Below are 21058 nucleotides of genomic sequence, written 5' to 3' on the forward strand. Positions count from 1 at the left end.
TACGCCATGCTGAGATACGTAATGAGGCACCTCCCACCTAGTTTTATAGTGGCTTTATTTCTGCTAACATGAACATGTGACTTTGATAGAAGGATAACATGGATTGGATAGGGAGTTTAACCAACCAAAAGGTTACTTCAAGATGTCCGTGTTGTTGATTGGCGATTTCTCTCTGCTGGGATGCATTAAAGTGTAGCTGTGTTCATGTGTGATTTTCTTTTTCAGGAAGCGGTGAGATGTTCTGTCCATAGAACTGTTCATGCTGGTGAAGTCGGGCCCCCTTCAGTTGTGAGAGAGGTAAGAAATTATGTAAATTGAATTATAACATAAGAACAATTACAGAGGAGTTTTCCAAATGACTGCTGGAGTCCATAAAGCAAAATATGCAAAAATGCAGACCCCTTTAAAACCTCATTCTGTGTTCAAGCTACGTCATGCAGCATTAGGGAAACACATATTACCTCTTCTCCAACTACTCTACCACAATTACCTCAAACATTTGACCTTGTCGACTCTCTCAGGCCATATTTATCATTCATTTTTATCATTACCTCAACCTCTCTCCAAAATGTGGCCTTCGTCTCATCGATAATGCCCAACTCTAAACCCTACTGTTAATTCTTTTTGTTTATTTATTAATAATTTGGCAAATGGTTGGACACTAAGGGACCGATTACGTCCGCCCGCCATCGCAGCTGCAAAAGGGACCACCCGCCACAGTTGTGGCGGTCCCGCCATACGAATTATGATGTGCCCGCCAGTGTGGCGGGCACATCCTGTATATTTTACATTGCAGCAGCACCCACCGCAATGTAAAAAAATACATGTCGTGCTTTTACATGCACAATGTAACAGGCACCGCTCGGTGCCTGCCACATTGTACATGCAAACGCAAGGGGGTACCTTATGTACCCCCATGTACATCCCCACCCACCCAACACCCTGGGGTCCCGCAACGGGCCCCCAACAGCAGGAACCGCCAGCCTTTCCATGGCGACAATGCTGCCATGGAAAGGCTGATCACAGCCTGCATCGTAATATGGATGGTGGTGTCTTCCAGACACCGCCACCATATTAAACCCCTTTTCCGCCGGCTGACAAGTCAACTGGCAGAAAAGGGTTAGATGGTCTTTCCGTCCGCTGCGGACCCCCCAGCCATCATAATATGGTGGGAGGTCTCTGCAGTCAAGATGGTGGGCGGATTGCCCCTGCCGGGCCGGCGGTGACCACAGCCGGCCCGGAAGGGGCGATCTGCCCGCCATGGTAATCGGCCCCTATGGGCCTTATTACAATGACACGGTGCCTGCCACACAGTGCAGGGGTATTTAGGGTCCAAATGTGGAGAACCAGGGAGGAAGCGGGCCCTGCTAGAGGCTACCAAAGTCAGTCAACCATGTCGGAAACTGGCGAAAACTCTGTCCTTAAGGGATTAAGGTGCAATTCCATGTCGGATTCCCCTGCCGGTTTAAAATCTGACTGCCATCATCCTAATGCGGCGGTTAGTGTTTAAACCTACTATGTCCATCAGAAAGCCTCCAATCAGCATTTGGAGGCTTTACGACTGACATCGTAATCAGGCCCTATGTGGTGAATAATTTGAAGAGGCTGCACTGTGCAGTGATTTGTGTCCATGGTACAGGGTTTTGACAGCAATCCTGTGAAAGGCAGCCAGTTAAGTGACTTAACAGTTGGACGGATGTGGTCTCCGCCTTTTAAGCTATGATGAGTGCCAAGTTTTGTGCTCTTTGTAGCTTACTGAATGATTTAATTAGGAGGCCATCATGTATTCCATTGTTGTAGTCGATGCACGACAAGTCAGCTGCTAGGCCAAAGTCGATCCAGTGTTTTGTCCAAGGTAAGCGAGGCAAAATATTTATATTTTTGGTTGCTGAATTTTTATGAAGTAATGGTCCACAGTATAATGGCAACATGGACAAATTGGCTGCAGATTTAATGATGTCGGGCGAATGTCAGAAAAGGTGTTGTTGGAGAGGTAATGGCTTGCTTCAGTTGCCAGTCACTCATTCTGGATTCTGCTATCATGTACAGTGTAATCCTACTCTGTGTGCCATGTAACATCTGTGCTTTTATATTATTGATTTAAGAGAGTAAGTAGTTCTGAGTCAACTTTATATTTATTTATTTCTAAAGCACTGGTTCGCCCACATGTCTGTGAGTACTAAAAGCGACAGATTACGGGAAGGGTGCTTAGCAGGACATGGAAGTTCTAAGGTTTGATGAATCATAAAAAATTGAAAGGTGGCAAAGGTGCTGTTTATGGCCATTCCAGAGCTCGGGAGTCCAGCACTCTAAAGGATCTGCCTTGACATCTGTCATGGTTAAATTAATGGAGCTCAAATAATCTGTGGCTTTCAGATCTGAGAGCTCTCCTTGGGACATGTTGTGAACAAATCGGGATTATTTCGGTAAGAGGTTCAATGCAAAATACAATTAGTCTGAAACGAAATGCTCTCTTTAAAAGGAACTAGTTAAGGTTACATCGAGCTGCAGAGACTAGGTGGAAGCATCTTAGGACAACAGCCACATTTCAAGATCTCCAAAGTTTGCTGATCGTTGTGGTTGGGGACCACAAGATGTACATGGAACTGCAGATATCCAATGGTATAGTACACACGCTAGTTGGGTCAGTACCTCAATCACTAGGCCTGCTGACCAAAGGAGCTATTCACAAAGACAATTACAATTGTGAGTAATTTATACATGTAATTTACTCTTAAACCTTTAAACTGTACGACTTTGAGTTATTCGAAAATCTGAGTATAAAGATGCTCAAAAGTACTACATGTCCCAGTGCCATGAAAAAGGGGAAGGGGCCACATTTATGACTGTTACTTAGTGCTGCCAAAAAGAAACAGGAGTAAGTCCAGCACCACAAATAGCAAGCTACTGATACTCCCAAAGAAAACACCTCTTCCACGAAATATAATGGAGGTAGGGACTTAACATACAGCCCCAAAGGAAATGTTAAATTTTGGGTCCGATTCCGATCGGAAGGGTACCGAACGATGTTCGGAGCCCTTCCGACCACATCAGAATGTGCCAGATTCCTTTCCGACCGAGCCATTTCGATGGGCTCAGTCGGAATGGAATCCAACTCAGATTTCGGGATGGCTTACAACGGGCTCGTAGAGCCCGTCTGCCGTCCGGAAATCCTTTAGTTCTCCCCTGGTCGCCTCTTTACGACTGAGATAGTACAATGGGAGTTTTTCACTGCCTTTTCGTGCCGGTGTTTCCGGCATGAATAGGCAGTCGGAAACTGTCTCTGGGGGGCCCCAGCAGGACTCCCATGGGTGCGAGGCCGTCAAATGGCGGCCTGGAGACAAGACACTTACGGTGCCCCTCTATTGATCCCTGCACCCGGGGGCAGGCACCTTGGGGTGCTGGCCACAGGGTGCAGGGATGAACAGCACCCCTGCTTTACACAATGCAGGCATGCATTCCAGTCAGGAATGCATGCATCCATTGTGAAAAATACTAATGCAGCCGAACAGGGTTCAGTCGCATCGTACTTTTAGGGCCGTAACCGACAACAGCAGGTCGGTCGATTACGGCTCTTGGCCGATGTCGGACAGACCTGAGTCCGTCCGACACCGGAATTGGCACCTAAATTGTTTAAAATAGTTAAAAATATTTAACAAATAATGTAATAGTAAAATAAATCTAAAGATAATAGATATTTATCCTTTAATTATAATATATTTGACCAACTTTGGAAAAAAATATTAATACTAGATTAATTGTAATAAATATATTTAAATTACTTTAAAACAATTGTATTTATCAGATTTAATACAGTAATGATTAATACATAATAAAAAACCTTTGTTCCTTTGGTGGGATTTTAAAAAATAAAATTCAACTTTATTTAGTATATTTAAATTAAATATTTAATACAAAATTAAGTCAATCATGCAGTAGCATTTTTTTCATTTGGTCTACTTTCAAAATAAATAAAAAAAATGTTTACATTGATATTTAGCTAAAAGTGTTTTTACCTACTGCTTGCAAATTTAATTAACATTTTAAATTTGCCCCATACTTTACCAGAAGGAGCTCTCCGCCACCATGGTGGGGATCCCCGTATGGTATAGAATAGGGAAATTTTCCTGTGCTTTACCATAGTCAGTTCTCTGCACTGGTGTTGAAGATCTTACTGTGTTAAATTATAGGGAATTATACCTTATACTTGACCTTCAGGAGATTCAAAAAAATGTGTATTAAACTTGGAAGAAAACTACAAATGTACTTTTAGATTAAGTATTATTGTAAATAATGTTTTATATTTATTTCATTATATGTATAACAATATACAACATGTATCATTAGCTTAATTTAAATTTAAAATATATTTATTTTGAATGTATTAGGAAAAGTTCCAGCTATTTTTCTGAGTTTAATTTTAAAAAACAATTCTCACCTACAGGAAAAAAACATCTATAGTTATTTTCTATTTAATAAGTAAAATAATTGGTGCATTGAATTGATTACATTTCATTATGCTTTATTAAAAATGTATCATACATTTTTTTAATTAAAAAATGTTATTCAGATACGTCAAAATAAAATTAAAAATGTGTTTCATATTTAGATAACTTTTTAAATGTTAAATTTTATGTATGTTCTTAACTCGCTCAAATAATTTAATTGCTTTAGCATTATTTGCTATAGGGTTCTATTTTAAGTCCCTTGCTCCATTAATTCTTATGGGATGGTGTTGTTGTATCAATGGTTGGCCATGTTTGTGGCCCCCTGACACCAGGAACTCCGATTCACATGACCAAAGAAGAAGAAGAAGGACCAAGAACAGCCGAAGACCGCAATAACTGGTGCCAAACCCTGCCTGCCTACTCCTGTCTCAACAATTGTAAAGACTGACTCATTCTGCAGCTGTGCATCCTCCAAAAGCCTTGAAGGGCTGCCAGCACTTTGCCAACCCGTAACCATCTCCCTTGAAGTGGAGGCGTCACTCCCCTTAGCCTACACGTACCAACCACAATGTTTGGTCCACCGAACTGCTGACCACCGGATCCACTAACGCAGCAGCCACCCAGAAGGAGGTCACCGTGCTCCAGGAGGTCAGACCCATCGCCTTACCTAGTTTAGTGATGCCAGGAGCCGCCCACACTAAGACCCAGGGTACCAGACCCCTTGCAGCAACCAAGGTTTGTTTAGTGTCCAGCAGGGACAGCAACACTGCCAAGACTGACCTACTGACGAGGGTCGTCCTCTACACTGAAGCCAACACAGAGAGTGGCCTTGTTGTCATGTTTTGTCCCCATCTCCAGGTTGACCCCAATAGTGAGAGCCTCTTATGTAAGCGACCCACCGGACAAAACACTGCTGCACCCGAGCCCCACAGCTGAGTTCATCCTTGCTCCAGAGGCCCTAAAGAACTGAACTTCCTTTGGGATCCGACGGACTTATCCCCAAGTCCCCATTTGCAGAATTTTTCTGCTTAAAGGTTTCTCCATAAAGTTCAGCAGTAGCGTTAGAGGCTACCCTTGCGACTAGCACCTCTGCACCCAGACACACCATTCAAGAAAGTAAACTTCAATATACTTCATAAAATACCATTTAGATTTTTTAAATTAAGAAGATGACACAGGTAAGTGGGTGTGTGAGTAGCTGTATGGGTGAGTGAGTGGCTGTGTGGATAACTGAGTGGCTGTCGGTGGATGCGTGGCTGTATGAGTGTATGAGTGAAAGAGTGGTTGTGTGAGTGGCTGAATAGGTAAGTGAGTGGGTGTGTGAATGGGTGTGTGCGTGTGTAAATGGCTGTATGGGTGAGTGAGTGTGTGATTGCCTGTACCGCTCAGTGATGGCTGTTTGGGTGGGTGAGTAGGTGACTTAATGGGTGACTGAGGGGCTGTATGGGTGAGTTACTGGGAGTGTAAGTGACTGTCCGGGTGAGTGAGTGGCTGTTTGAGTGGGTGTTTGGGTGAATGGGTGTGTGAGTAGCTTTATTGGAGAGTGCCTGTCTTTGTGATTGGTTGTATAGGTGAGTAAGTGGGTGTGTCAGTGGCTGTATGGGTGAGTGAGTAGTTCTGTATGCATCTGTATGAATAAGTGAGTGGCTGTGTAAGTGGTGTTTTGGGTGAGTGGGTTGGTGTGTGAGTGGTTCTATGGGTCTGTGAATGGCTATGTGACTTATTGTGTAGGTGTGTGGGTGTATGTGAGGTTGTTTGGGGGTATGAGTGGGTGTGTGAGAGGTTCTGCAGATGATGTCATCAGTGAGGTCATTTGAGAGGTCATCATGAGGTCATTTGAGAGGTCATCAGTGATGTCACTGACCATGCCATGAGTGATGTAATATGTGAGGTCATAAGCAGTGCACCACTGGGGGCGTAAGTTATATGTACAGTAACTAGAACTGCTGAATTTCTCTGGTTTTGTACGAGTGAAATCTGAGCCTAACTAGAACGTCTCCGTAACCTTTGTTTTTTTCAGTGAATTTTTAAGGTTTTTTAAATTCAATTTCCTAACTAGAACGTCCCTGTCACCTTTGTTTTTTGTTGTTGTGAATTTAAAAGGTTTTTTAAATGCTAATTCCTAACTATAATGTCCCTGTAACCTTCGGTTTATTAAGTGAATTTCTGCCACCACCACATCCGAACATATAACTTCAAAATGGATTACTGTAACCTGTAACTTTTGAGTGGGTGTGTAGATCAGGGAGAGGGTGTGTGAATGGCTATGTGTCTGTGAGTGCCTGTTTGGGTGTGTTAGTGCCTGTGTGGGTGTGTGAGTGCCTGTGTGGGCCTGTGAATTGGTCTGTGAGTGCCTGTGTGGATATGTGAGTGCCTGAGTGGGTCTATGAATGTCTGAGAGTGGGTGTGTTAGTCTCTGAGTGGGTCTCTAAGTGGGTACGTATGCGTGTGAGTGGTCTGTGAGTAGGTGCACAAGTATCAGATTAGATCTGTGACTGGGTGCGTTAGTGTCGGAGTGGGTCTGTGAGTGGCCACCTGAGTGGGTCTGTGAATCTCTGAGTGTGCCTGTCAGTGGATACATGAGTGTCCCAGTGAGTGGGTGTGAGAGTGTCTTTGTGGTTCTGTTACTGGGAATGTGAGTGGCTGTCTGAGTGACTGTGTGGGTGTATCAGTAGTTGTGTGAGTGAATGGGCCAGAATGGAACCTCACCTTTCCCTTTATCCAACTAAAGTTCACAGTTTTGCACACAATATGTAACCAACTGGAGTACTTTCTTCTGGTTAATTACTAATTGCTACTTCGTTGGGTAAATGTCCTGTGGGTATTCTACAATACATTTGCGTAATGGACCACAAGAAAATGTCTCCAGTGACCTTGTGTGCATTTCGGCAATGTGTGCATCTTTATCCAGAAATCTGTGATAACATGAATCATCCTCTAGAGAACACAATGAGACTACAAAGAGGTAAACCTCGACCAGACAAGGGTATTTTCCCTTTAACAATATGAAGTAAGTGCTTCTTTGTTTGGTGGAGATGTACTCATATTCCTTGGCATCAAGCACGCATCACCAAATCGGCGGAAAGTGCACTGTGGTCACGTTTGATAATCTGTCCATCATCCTGGCAAAAGGTAGAAAGACCTATGCATGCTGGGACAAACGGACAGAGCTTCCAGGTGAATTGCACATTAGCATACTCATAGTAATATAAAGGGAGTACCATGGACTCCTCTCTCACCAGAAGAGGACAAGAAACACAACCCCTCCTTACTACAGAGGGGAAGAGGGCCATATGGCCCCCTCCCCCAGGCCGATTTTAGCCCGTGGACCTCATCCCCGGGCCTCTTCATAGTGCCTGCCCTGTAGCCCACCAAGGGTACCCAGTGTGCTACGTTATGCACCGCAGGATGAGCCTCAATGCCACTGCAGTACCATCCGGCACCCCGTCTCCAGCAGGCAACAGCATTGCTCCCACACAAAGTAAGCAGCAAAAAATACTGTGCCCTGTATGTGGTAGCAAGTTTTTCATCTGTTTTCCTGCCCGTTGTCAAGCGGGCAGTCAAACAGATGAAAATTCTGCTCCAAGCAAGAGCAGTTTTCCTGCTACCGCCCACAGGGAGAGGACTTACCGTTTGTTCTTGTTTGGCGGAAGCTGTCAAAGCTCCCCCAAGCGAAAGAAAACTGCTATGCCCTGGAGGTGGGCACCCTGGGACATAGAGAGCCAGACCTGGGGATGGCGGTCCCAAGGTCTATTAGTGGCTCCAGGAGGGGGGCCATCCAGCATCCCTCCTTCCTTTATTTAGGGTCAGCTCAGGGGAGGTGGTGTTCCACAGGACCAAGAATAGTCCGGGAGCGGGGCCACATGACCCTCCTCCTTCTTTCCATTTTACTGAAGCCCTGGGTGGGTGTGATCCCCAGGGCTGTAAATGCCCACGATGGGGCCGTGTGGTTCCCTTCCCCGTTTAAATGTAATGCGTGCCTCCGGGGATGTAGTGGTCCCCAGGGCATTTAAGGCCAAGCTGCCGCCCCCCCTCCAATTTGTTTATAAAGCCTCGGGGAGGTGGATGTCCCCACAGCTCTTAAAAGCCACAGGAGGGGGGGGGCTGCATGACTCCTCTCAATTTAAAACAACACTGGCCAGCCCCAGGGAGGTGGTGAGCCTTGGGGTCAAGATTGGCCATAGGGAGAGGGGTGCTGTTTGCATACCCCTTCCCTTTTCATACACATAAAGAAGCCCCCGGGACCTGGCCCACTGGGAGGCTGTTTAAACAAGCATGGGAGACTGCGCTTGTTTTTTTTTGGGGGGGGGGGGGTTGCCGCGAATTCGCAAGTCTTCGTGATTTAGCAGCAATTTATTTCAAAACAATGCTTTTGAACATGACGGGGACCCTGAAGTCCCCAGCACCAGGGCTAATGGGGACAGGGTATTCCTACTCTCTGCTGCCTTCCCCACTGCCGCGGGATCCAGGATCCTCGCGGTGGTTGTACAGCAGTCTTCGGTCCACCGTACTCATAATCAGGCCCTAGATTTACTATTCCCACCCAGTAGGGAAAAAGTTAGTCTCTGAAGGGGCTAAATTTACTATTTGTACTCCAATATACACAACAGTAGGTAAAGTGGTGGACTCTGGAGGGGTTACATTATCTATTCATACTCCAATGTAACAAACAGTACAGAAAAGGAAATGTAGGACTTTGAAGGAATTACACACCAAAAAATCAACCCCCTAATCATTTTTTACAAAATATGTAAATACCAAAAATCAAACATATTATAAATAAAAAAGATAAATATATTTAAAAAAATGAAAAATGTACCTACCACTAAAAACAAGAAACACCATAAAACTAAAGCATACATAATAAACACAGTTTTGTAACCATATTACTTATGAACTAAATAATGTACATAACATTTCTAATAATAAAAAACATAATGATCAATTAATTAAATTATATTAACAATTTATTTAATATATACTATGGTTCCAATACCTTTCCACCCTATTCCCCTGCAAGACCAACAGCCTTCTACTAAAATATACATTACTGTTAAAGAAATAAACATGTCAATATAATGTAAAATTTAAGCAAGAATAAATTATTAGAACTACAAAGTAAAACAGTTTACATGAATAATCGTCAACTACATAATTAACATTTAAAAAATATTTAGCATTAATATAAAATAATTAATTACTTAAAAACTTCACAAGCTATTCCCCTCCCAAAAAAATCTGCTGCTATATTCATAATATACAAATTTAAATATATATTAAAAAACAAATTAAACTTAAGTACATGTTATACATATTAAACAAATAAACAATTTAAATAATTATAAATCAATTCACTATTTAGTGTACAATACAACAATTATTTACCAATAACATTAAATTAATCATAAATTACTTTGCATCTACAAAACCAACAATCCACTACTATATTATACATTATCTCAATTATAAAAATGTATTAAATTAAACATTACACAAAATTAATTCAACATTTTAAATTACAAACCATATTACAAAAAAATGACTAACAGTTATACTAACAATACTAACACCCACAATTATTATTGTACATATATATATATTAAATTACAAGAAAAGCAATATTTCTACAACTATTTTTAAGTAAACAATATTAAATGAAACAAGATTTCTTTAAATTATATTATACATAAAAAAGGAGACTATTCTTGCCAATGATATTCTCTGACATGATAGTTCTGCACCAATTATATTTGTGCCAATATCTTTGCTTGTTTCCGGTTCAGGGAAGACATGGCTTGGCAGTTCAGGCTGGACTGTTCCCATGAGGCACAGGGTCTAGACTGATTTGCATATAGCTGGGTGTGGACATGGGTGGCGAAGTGAGCTAAAGAATGATGATGGATTCAACCCAGATCTGTGACTGGGGTGAGTGTCTGAAAAGTTTCAGTGCTCCGTTCATTATCTCCTTGCGTTTACAATATTTTTGTATCACAATAATAAAAACGGAATATTTTCTACAAACACTGACGTTTAGGAGTAAATTAAGACCAATTAAGTCTCCTCATTTATTATCTCTAGCTTCTTTTGCCCCTAAATCATTGAGACATCCTTCTATACTCCATCTTCCTCCTTTTTTGACCTTTCTATTCCCAAATTTCTGACTGATTTTTCTTCTTTGTATTTTTCAAACTCCTGGAGACATTTGACTTTATAAATTCATCTCTGCATTTCCTCACTGTTTCTTCTATTACCCATTAGTCAGGCTTTAGATACAATGCTTGCCCCTGCAAATTCAATACAAATTGCACGTTAATATTATTAAATATAAATAGATACTGGTGATAATTACATGGAATATCCTGTGCTTATAATGGCTTACATATAACGTTACACCATTCTTTGTAACAATCACATATTTATTGTCCTCAAGTGCCTTATGTCCTGCACACAGAAATGCTTCCTTCACCGTACAAATTTGAGAAGAAATGTAAATCCCACCCACTCCATCAACAGCAATATCTGAATTCTGTCACCATTCTTTTTTCAGTTTTTTATTAAAAAAATGTAAACCAGCAGTGATGCAATAGAAGATTGAGATCATCCCAAGTGTATCAAAGATAACTACATTTCTACAGCTCTAAATTATTCTCTGCGTTTACCCATATTTTAACGTTTCTGATGCCGGTTACACTGTGCATCCCTTTATTATGCTAACATTTTTAACTGACTAGGGCATCTCCGCAGATCTGTTCTACTGTGTGTTACTTCTTTACCTTCCTTAATTCAGTCTGCTGTGATGTGGTAGCTGGGTGATTACCCATATTTCCTCTTCTGCAGAACTACTGTGTTAGATCATTTGGTTCATCTCTATTTCCTCTCACCAACATTTTTAGGTTCTTCAGATTCTTATTAGATTTTTATGTTGATGGCTTCTGAATTTATCTCTCTTGATCATCATTTTCATAAGTTCTTCAGTATTATAAATCTATTTGACATTGTAATGACAGCACATTGAGTTCATCTTCATCCATTTTTCTGTTTTGTTGGGTGCGAGATGTATGGTATTTTCTCAGTTCTATTGATATCTGTCTGCTTGAAATTAAATTATTTAAATAGTTTTGTTTTAAATGTTCCAAAGTCAAAATACTCTAATGCAATGTGTACTTCAAAATAAATTGTACTAAAAACAAATGTGATAAAAGAAAACAACTGAAAATAAAGTATCTCCTGAATGAGGAAATTCAACAAACTTCTGCATTTGACCCCCAAACTGTAATTTACCACATAAAAAACACAACTCCTATAGTCAAAATGTTAATTTAAAACAACATGATTACAAGTTACAAAACATAGGAAACTTCATGTATCCATGCTCTAAAACAGTGGTTCCCAAAATGTTTAGAACCACAACCCACTTTTTAGAAGAACAAACTTTTGCAACCCACCTACTTTTTAATGGCCATGAGAAGGTGCCATTGTGTAAAGTAACTAAAGCATTGCATGGTAGCACGTTCTCATTTACAGACAGCACATTTTCCATTGAAATTGGCACTAACTTTGCACAGCCAGACAGTTTTACTCCTGAAACTATACATCATATAACACTCAAATAATCTGTGGAAAAGGGATTCTGTGAATAGTTATCATTTGTCCATCACCAGGTAAAGTGGTTTGCTTTGTTGTAATCTTATGAACGTCTGATTCCAGCACTTCAATATTACAAAAAAGGGCTTCATTTTTGCTTTTCTAACTGCTGAATGCATACAGTTCATCTACAAGTATTCACATTTTATTGTGTATTGCAAAAAACCCGTCATCCTACACCTTTCATTTCAAACTCCCTATACGCCAGCAAGATTGTCACATAATTCACTTTAAAAACTCCTCTCACTTTTCAATCAGAGAAAGAAAAGTAAACACCAATCCTTTGTTAAAAGAAAAAGCAGCAATTTATCAGAAGGCTTTGAATCAGGTAAATGTGACAAGATTAACAAAGAATTTAAAGGCATCTTTATTTATTTCTGGACTTTCCCGACTCACCAATAATCGTCTGGCAACCCACAGTTTAGGAAACACCACTCTAAAACATTAAAATACCAGAGGCCACATAGGTACACCAATGCCTCGTAACCAGCAATAACATTAACACATTTAAAAAAGAAGTTAGCCAATAAAAAGGGAGAGTACTAGAATAGGAAAATACCTCCGTAACCAACGTATTTAATTAATTTCTTTCTTTTACAATTTTTGTAACTCGCTAATTTAAAATAGACTCACCAACAAGGGAACTGCTGTTAAAATTGATTGACTACATGAGATAAACCTACAAATAGACATGTTGAAGGAGTCCCTTGTGTGAGGGCCTTTCTTGCACAGTTGTAGAAGCGGGCAGATTCCAGCTCTGGCAGGTTAGATTTGCTTGGGTGGTACCTTTTTGAAAGGTGTGGGAGAAAGATAACCAAGTATGGGTCCTTTTATGTATGGGGGGCGGGGCAGAACAAGCCTGCCTTAAAAATGTAATCTTTTCATGTACTCCTGTTATTTTAACACTTTCGGAAAGGAGAGTTGTAATTCGGTAGTTCAGCTCTTCCTTTTCTTATACTTTTTCTCAAAGAGGAACGATTTTCATACATACAATCATCCACTCACATATCATTAGGATTATTTGTGTTAATGCTGGTTAGTGTCTGAGTTTTTAAGCATCCACATTCATGTTTGTCATATTATAAGGCAGGTTTACGTTTCTTGGGGAAAAAGGTTGGACAATGGTATAGATAAATGTTTATCCCCTTCCTGGCTGGTTTGATACTGGTATGACCAGTATTTTAATATACCGGCCAGAGCAAAAATTAGGAAATTCACATGAAGCAGGTATTTTTTTATCTTTATCAGTATATTCTTTAAACAATAATTGTTGGAAGAAGACACTTTACAATGTGTTCTATAGATACCTTTATGACCCGACTGATAATTAAAGTAAGCAACAACTATAGAAAGGCCATGCCAAAAATGAATACCGGCGACTTCATATAAAGTTATACTTAAGAATCATGTTGGTCTTTTGCAGAATCTTAAAAGTGACCAGATGACGGGTATTTTTTACTCTTTAAAAGGTGGCAATTTTAATCCAGACAGTCCAGTTACACATAAATGCTTGTTTCATGCATGAATTAGGACATTGACTATGTAAATGTCATATTAAGGAATACTGATAATTAAATGATTGCAGCATGTGTAGCTGTAGATGATCACATATCAATGCCACTCCTGCCATCTAAACTTGGTCTCAATACATTACATGTAGTTTCAGTTTCATGGTGACTTGTAGCACCTCCCTGAAGCCCAATTGGCATCAGGACACAGATGCCACCTCAAAAATTTTTTTCAGATGGGGGTTCAGCATTGTTTTGACACCTACGTTACAGCTGCGCATCAGTCCAGAAATTATATACCAGATGATGGTGAGAAATTCACATACAGCATCAAGAATAACCCAAACAATTTTGAATGCTTTGTGATTATCATGTGATCTGATGCGCGCCTGAGTCCAGGTCATATGAGAATGTCTTGTTTGGGTGATGGAAAGAAAAACACTGCCTTTAAATTCTACCCCTCTTGCAATGGCAAATTTTCCTAGATGGATTAGTATGGCTGAGATACCCGCCACCCCCTCTCAACACAATCCCCAAAGGAGGGAAACCGGAAACAGTTCTTGAAGTTTTTGGAAGAGGGAGGGAGTGACCCTCCCGGCCGTATTTATTAAAACAAAAATTAACACATTATATTAATGTACAATTTCATGACCACATTGCGATGTTTGGCTAACCTTAACAGATTCTCTAATACAGAGGTTCTCCTAGCCGAACTAACATCCTACAAAACATTGACTTGAAATTTTGAAATTGTACATCCTAACGTTTAAGGGCCAACGGCAAGGTCGTAACCGGTGTCAAGATCCCTAACCAGAAATACCCCCCCCCACTTGGGAGGGGCGACAGGACTGAGGCGTACCTCCAGTGCAACTACCAATTTCCCTTGACTTGACGGGGGCACCAATAAACTCGACGCCATTTAAAGGTCGTTCGAGGACTCGTGTGAGGTTATCTAGAAGGTAGCGTAGACCTCCCCCCAAACCCCACACAACTTACCACATCTGCCGTCGCAGACGTCACTGGCCCCGGGAAATTCCCCAGGAGGGGGCTGTAACCCCTCCTACCCAGGAAGGGGCCTTGACCGCCTTTCCTTTTCTTTCGGCGACCCATCCTTAGAAGGGACCGCCTCCCCGTTGAGGGGCCAATGGCCACCTCTCCCGAGCGCTCCCATCCGTGTTGGGTGACGCCCACTCATAGGGATCTTCCAATTAGTGCTCACCGATCATGACCTTACCGCCCGACCAAAATAAATACGACAATGCTAACTAAATTACTAAATGACTACCTATGAAAAGACAGTAGCAACAACCATTTTATTAAAGCATGCTTACTGATAAACACGAAAGCAGAAATACTTTATTTGCAAAACATAACACAAATCGACCAGACTTTATTGCATACTCAAAGTCATCACGATAATCGCCATATCCTGTAAACGAAAATCAGAGTTATCCATCAAATTTTTATTCAGACATTATTAAAACCACTTGCTGTCTTCAGGGGCTGGTGGGTGGGTCAAAATTGGCTCTTCGTTCCGTCTCGAGCTCACGTGCAGCGAGGAGGTGCAGCTTCAGAGCACAGGAACAAGAGGATGCCTTCGGGTCTTGCGTCCCCTTTTATCCGTCTTCAGGGCGGGCGTAAACCCGCCCCTGCCTGCCCCGAGGGCGTGGCCAGCCGCGTCAGTGTCTAGGCCAGCCCACTCTAGGGCGGGAAACAGCGCGCCCCGGCTACGCCGCTTCGGGCATACCAGCCGGGACACGCCACCCGCCCAAGATGGCTTCCCGGGGGGATCGTGGTACTCTGCCATACGTGCGGGGGGACCGAGTGGTCGCCCCTTTCCATATGGCTGAGATACCCGCCACCCCCTCTCAACACAATCCCCAAAGGAGGGAAACCGGAAACAGTTCTTGAAGTTTTTGGAAGAGGGAGGGAGTGACCCTCCCGGCCGTATTTATTAAAACAAAAATTAACACATTATATTAATGTACAATTTCATGACCACATTGCGATGTTTGGCTAACCTTAACAGATTCTCTAATACAGAGGTTCTCCTAGCCGAACTAACATCCTACAAAACATTGACTTGAAATTTTGAAATTGTACATCCTAACGTTTAAGGGCCAACGGCAAGGTCGTAACCGGTGTCAAGATCCCTAACCAGAAATACCCCCCCCACTTGGGAGGGGCGACAGGACTGAGGTGTACCTCCAGTGCAACTACCAATTTCCCTTGACTTGACGGGGGCACCAATAAACTCGACGCCATTTAAAGGTCGTTCGAGGACTCGTGTGAGGTTATCTAGAAGGTAGCGTAGACCTCCCCCCAAACCCCACACAACTTACCACATCTGCCGTCGCAGACGTCACTGGCCCCGGGAAATTCCCCAGGAGGGGGCTGTAACCCCTCCTACCCAGGAAGGGGCCTTGACCGCCTTTCCTTTTCTTTCGGCGACCCATCCTTAGAAGGGACCGCCTCCCCGTTGAGGGGCCAATGGCCACCTCTCCCGAGCGCTCCCATCCGTGTTGGGTGACGCCCACTCATAGGGATCTTCCAATTAGTGCTCACCGATCATGACCTTACCGCCACAGGCCGGATAGTTGACCGGCTATCCGGACCCCCCACAAAGCTCCTACCTAAAGGTCATGTTTTAACGTTTTTAACCATGCTAAGAAGTCTCCTATGAGTAACTCATTCCCCACCCGAGACAAATGCACACCATCCCCCAAATACATACTGTCATCACTAATACAGCCATGCGAAATAGAATGCAATGTCCTGGAACGGAACAACCTACTCACTTTGTTATTAAGCTTTCTAACAGAATGATTCAAAGCATGAATCGAAATAGCCCCTCGCCACACCTTTCGTGGGATCATATGGGACCACGCAATTATGCACCCCGGAACTCTCCTCGCCAACCAACTTACAGTGGAAAGCATTGCCTCCAGGAGAAGTCGTCTACCGGTGGTGACCAAATCATTGCCCCCTAGATGTACTATGACTATAGACGGCGGTGACCTCGTCCGCCCTAACAAACCCTCGAAAAATGTTTGAAACTGGTCAATACAGAGACCGCCTCTTCCGTAGAAGGACACCCTGTACCCGTATTCCCCAGCTACGTGAATCATGTCACCTGCTTTGAATACGTCCGCGGCACGCCTCACGTGTGAGTGGCCCACGACCCACACCTCCTTTTTCACAGCCGGTGATGTCTGACCGCTGGCCCGGTGTTGGGTCGACGCATAGTCCGCCCCGCCTCGCAGGCTTGCGCAACTGAAAACCAAACAAAAACAAGAGGCGTGAGTACATCATTACAGCTTCACAACATGTGTAACCGCACATACCTCTTATAACAATTGGAGGACCAACGCCCCACTCGTTTCACTTGTTCAACATTAAGACCCCTAGCTGTAGCTTCTGTAGCAGCCCCTATCCGAAAGGAATGGGTCCCAAACTCGCCCGGGTTCAAGCCCGCAGCGGCAATTGACATCGCAAGCACCCGCTGAAACTGAAATTTCGTCAGTGGGGTGGCGTCCGCGTGTCTCAACAAGGTCCCCCCCCATGATGCCACCCTTCGTGCTAGGTATTCTTCTAAACACTTTACCGGACACATGGAGGACCCGGGAATCCCGCGTATGATTATGCAGTCACCCATCCCCCCTTGATCGGTCTTGGACCTGACAAAGGAGACCGTCATTGTCTCACCTCTGATCTGAACATGTTCCTGGCACAAACCCCCTGTCACATCCTGTTTGCTCCTTGCCACCAGTTCGCTTACCCGCATCGCCCCATGAAATGCCAGCGTAAAAGCGGCTCGGAACAACACTGTCTCAAACTGAGATGAACATGTGGAAGGGAGTGTGGCCAACAACTGGGCCAACCTATCCAAACCTATCGGGCGCCTCTCATCTACACTGCGACCTTCAAGGCGTTGCCACCCACGCAGCGCTTTCTGTACAACGAAAGACGCTGTCGGGTCCCGGATACCATGAGCCCTGGCAACAAAGGAAATGGCAGCACGATGCCTCTGGGCCGTAGCCACCGATTTCCCAGCCCTACGTAAGGACATCAGAAAATTCACTACCCATTCCTCGTGGCCCCACAGCCCCTCTCTATCGGGCCCCAAAAAGGCTAAATAGGACCGAAACGCCCCTTCATATGCCTTCCTCGTCCTTGGTGCTAGACTCTCTCCCACGAGGTGACGAAGTTCGGGGCACCGAGAGACCAGAGAGCTTCGGGAAAGGGTGCCGGCTCTGGGTCCGCTGTGGGAAGGAAACCCGAGAAAGCCTGCATATGAAAACGAGACAGTGCATCAGCCGCCTGATTCATTACCCCCGGGACATGTTTTGCTCTGAATAGCACATTCAGTTGCATACACAGTAAAACAATTTCTTTGAGCAGTCTTAAAATCATTTTACATCGTGCAGCCTGGCTATTGATGCACTCGACCACGGTCATATTGTCAGACCAGAAGATCACAGAGTGATTTTTGAACCCTTCGGGCCAGGTTCTCAGGGCCACCAAAATGGGGAAAAGTTCAAGGAAAGCAATATTACTTGTCAGACCATTGTCATGCCACCCTGTCGGCCACCTTTGTGCCGACCATTTTGTGCCGAAGATGGCACCAAAACCTATGCTACCTGCTGAATCGGTCCATAGCCCCAGCTCTTCCGAGGACACGGCTGGTTTGTTCCAGACGACTCGACCATTAAAGTCCGCCAGGAATGCTAACCAAATGCGCATGTCCTGGCGGACCTCAGCCGATAGTCTCGTGCGACGATGGCCCTCCTTCAGGCCGACCATAGCTTGGGCAATTGAACGGGAGAAGGGGCGGGCCATTGGTATTACCCTCAGGGCAAAATTCAACTGTCCCACCAACTGCTGTAATTGATGCAGCGTAACTTTAGATCCATTTATACACACTCGGAGGGCTGCCCTGAACTTTAACACTTTGTCAGCTGGCAAACGAAAACAACCCTCACTGGAGTCTAACTCGATCCCCAGAAACTCAAGGCAAGTCGCAGGACCCACCGTCTTACCTGGTGCCAATGGCACACCAAACTGCTTCATTAACATACAAAATTCGGCCAAGGCCCGGCCACATTCGAGATCCCCGGCTGCCCCAAGGAACAGAAAATCATCAAGGTAATGCATTACATGGTGGAAACCCGTCTTCTTCGTGAAGACCCATTGTAGAAAACTACTGAATTTCTCGAAATAGGCACAAGATATAGAGCACCCCATCGGCATACACTTATCCATGTAATAACAACCCTGAAACATGAAACCCAGGAGACGCTGGTGGTCTGGGTGTACCGGGAGCAATCGGAACGCTGACTCGATATCTGACTTCGCCATCAGCGCCCCGGGCCCCAGGCGATTCAAAATGGCTACGGCCTCATCGAAGGATGCGTACCGCACCGAACATACTTCCGGATCTATTGCATCGTTAACAGAAAGACCACGTGGAGCTGATAAATTATGAATCAATCGGAACTCCCCCGGGTCCTTCTTGGGGACCACCCCTAAGGGAGAACAAACAAAATCATGCACCGGGGGTACACTAAACGGGCCGGCGACCCGACCTCGAGTAACTTCTTTCCGGATCTTATCCTGTACCACGGTCGTATGCTGCAGGACCGAAAGTTGATTTTTACACTTCTCCACACCCTGAAAGTCCCCTACCGGGATGCGGAAACCATACGAAAATCCGTTCCGCAGCACCCCAGCAGAAGTACGATCCGGGTATTCACTGAGCCAGGGAATCATCGCCAAGGTATCAATCGGGGTAGGTAAAGGCGCCCCTCGGACTATGTTAGACCTGTTTGGCGCCTCCTCCTCCCCCGTTATCACCCGTTTTGGCTCTGCACGTGGACTCAGGATGGGGCGACCCGCACCCACTACATTCATGTTTAAATTTACACGATCCCTGGGGTCTAGTACATTTACCTCTGTTGAAATTAAAGCACAACCCCCTTTTTCCTGTATTGCCGGCAGGTCTCGACTGATCGTCGGTACCCGTACCTGAACGAAAGGGCGTCCCCCCAAATTGGCGGGAGGATTCGCCAACATTACTTCCTACCAATGGCATTTTCAACATACCTGTCTCCTTCATTTTATCCCATGTCAAAGAATCATAACAATCCCAGGTCAGGCTTTTATCATGCTCTTTAGCCTTTCGAAAAAGATTATCATAGCAAAACCAATGGTTACCCTGGTATGATGTCGAGTACCCCATGATTCGCGACTGATAGGTCGGCAACTCGGAAAGCAACTCGGGCCTACGTTCCCCCAATATCGACGTAAAGATTCCCCATGCATTGCCCCAATTGCCAATAGTCTCATTCACTTTAAAGGCGGCCATTTTTGCGCGCCAAACACTCGGATGCATGAGGTCTTTCTGACCCTTAACATGCTCCACTTCATAATGATCAACAAGCAACGAGAAGATGTTCACATATTCCCCTGCCCAAATCTTTTCCTTAATTGCCAAAGGCACATGTTGACCCAACCTTTCTCTACGAGAGGGTGCTGACTCATCCCTCGCAATCGGCAATGGCCGCTTACCTGCACCGGACGCTGCCTCTGCGGTCGCAATCGTCCCTTGTGGCTTGTCAACTACTGCAACCGGCGCGGACACCTTGGCTGCTTCCCGTTTCTCGCGCAATTGCTTCATAAGCGCCTGCGCCTCGGCAGCCGTGGCGCCCTCACTACTTTCGCCCAACCACGCTGCAAGTTGTGCTGCCAGCTCGGGCGGCATATCTTCATTGGACACCGGGGTGACCACCACGGGAATCGGATTCCCCTCCGCCGGTACTGGGGTTGGCGCTTCGAGCGGGGTACAGGGAACCGGGACGTCCCCCCCAGCTGGTCCCCTCCTTGGCCTCTTGGCTCTCCCTCCTGGAGCTGCTCCAGCCGACGGACGTTCCGGCCCCCCCTCCCCGTCTCTCTCCGCCACCCGCTTCTTTAGCTCGGTCATCTCCTTCATGAGGACCCGGACCATCTGTTCGGTCGTCATTCTCTTCCCGCCTTTCTTGGGCATTTCTCCGACAGAGTATCTGTAAGACAAAAGAAAGATTACAACGCTCAAAATTGGCTCTTCGTTCCGTCTCGAGCTCACGTGCAGCGAGGAGGTGCAGCTTCAGAGCACAGGAACAAGAGGATGCCTTCGGGTCTTGCGTCCCCTTTTATCCGTCTTCAGGGCGGGCGTAAACCCGCCCCTGCCTGCCCCGAGGGCGTGGCCAGCCGCGTCAGTGTCTAGGCCAGCCCACTCTAGGGCGGGAAACAGCGCGCCCCGGCTACGCCGCTTCGGGCATACCAGCCGGGACACGCCACCCGCCCAAGATGGCTTCCCGGGGGGATCGTGGTACTCTGCCATACGTGCGGGGGGACCGAGTGGTCGCCCCTTTCCAGATTGTGTTTAACACAGGTCATATTGTTGCTCTCTACTGCTCCTCC

At 44.7% G+C, this 21058-nt stretch overlaps 1 protein-coding gene across 1 annotated transcript in view; it reads left to right on the plus strand.

The window, feature by feature from the left end:
* ADA (adenosine deaminase) overlaps positions 1-21058 on the plus strand; it is a 274533-nt gene that overhangs the window by 215978 nt on the left and 37497 nt on the right. The window contains exon 7 of the mRNA XM_086932554.1: positions 226-297. Coding sequence (XP_086788680.1) covers positions 226-297 — 72 coding nt within the window. The remainder of the gene's footprint in view (positions 1-225; positions 298-21058) is intronic.

This window comes from Lissotriton vulgaris, chromosome 7, assembly GCF_964263255.1.
Source record: "Lissotriton vulgaris chromosome 7, aLisVul1.2, whole genome shotgun sequence".
NCBI classification, from domain to species: domain Eukaryota; kingdom Metazoa; phylum Chordata; class Amphibia; order Caudata; family Salamandridae; genus Lissotriton; species Lissotriton vulgaris.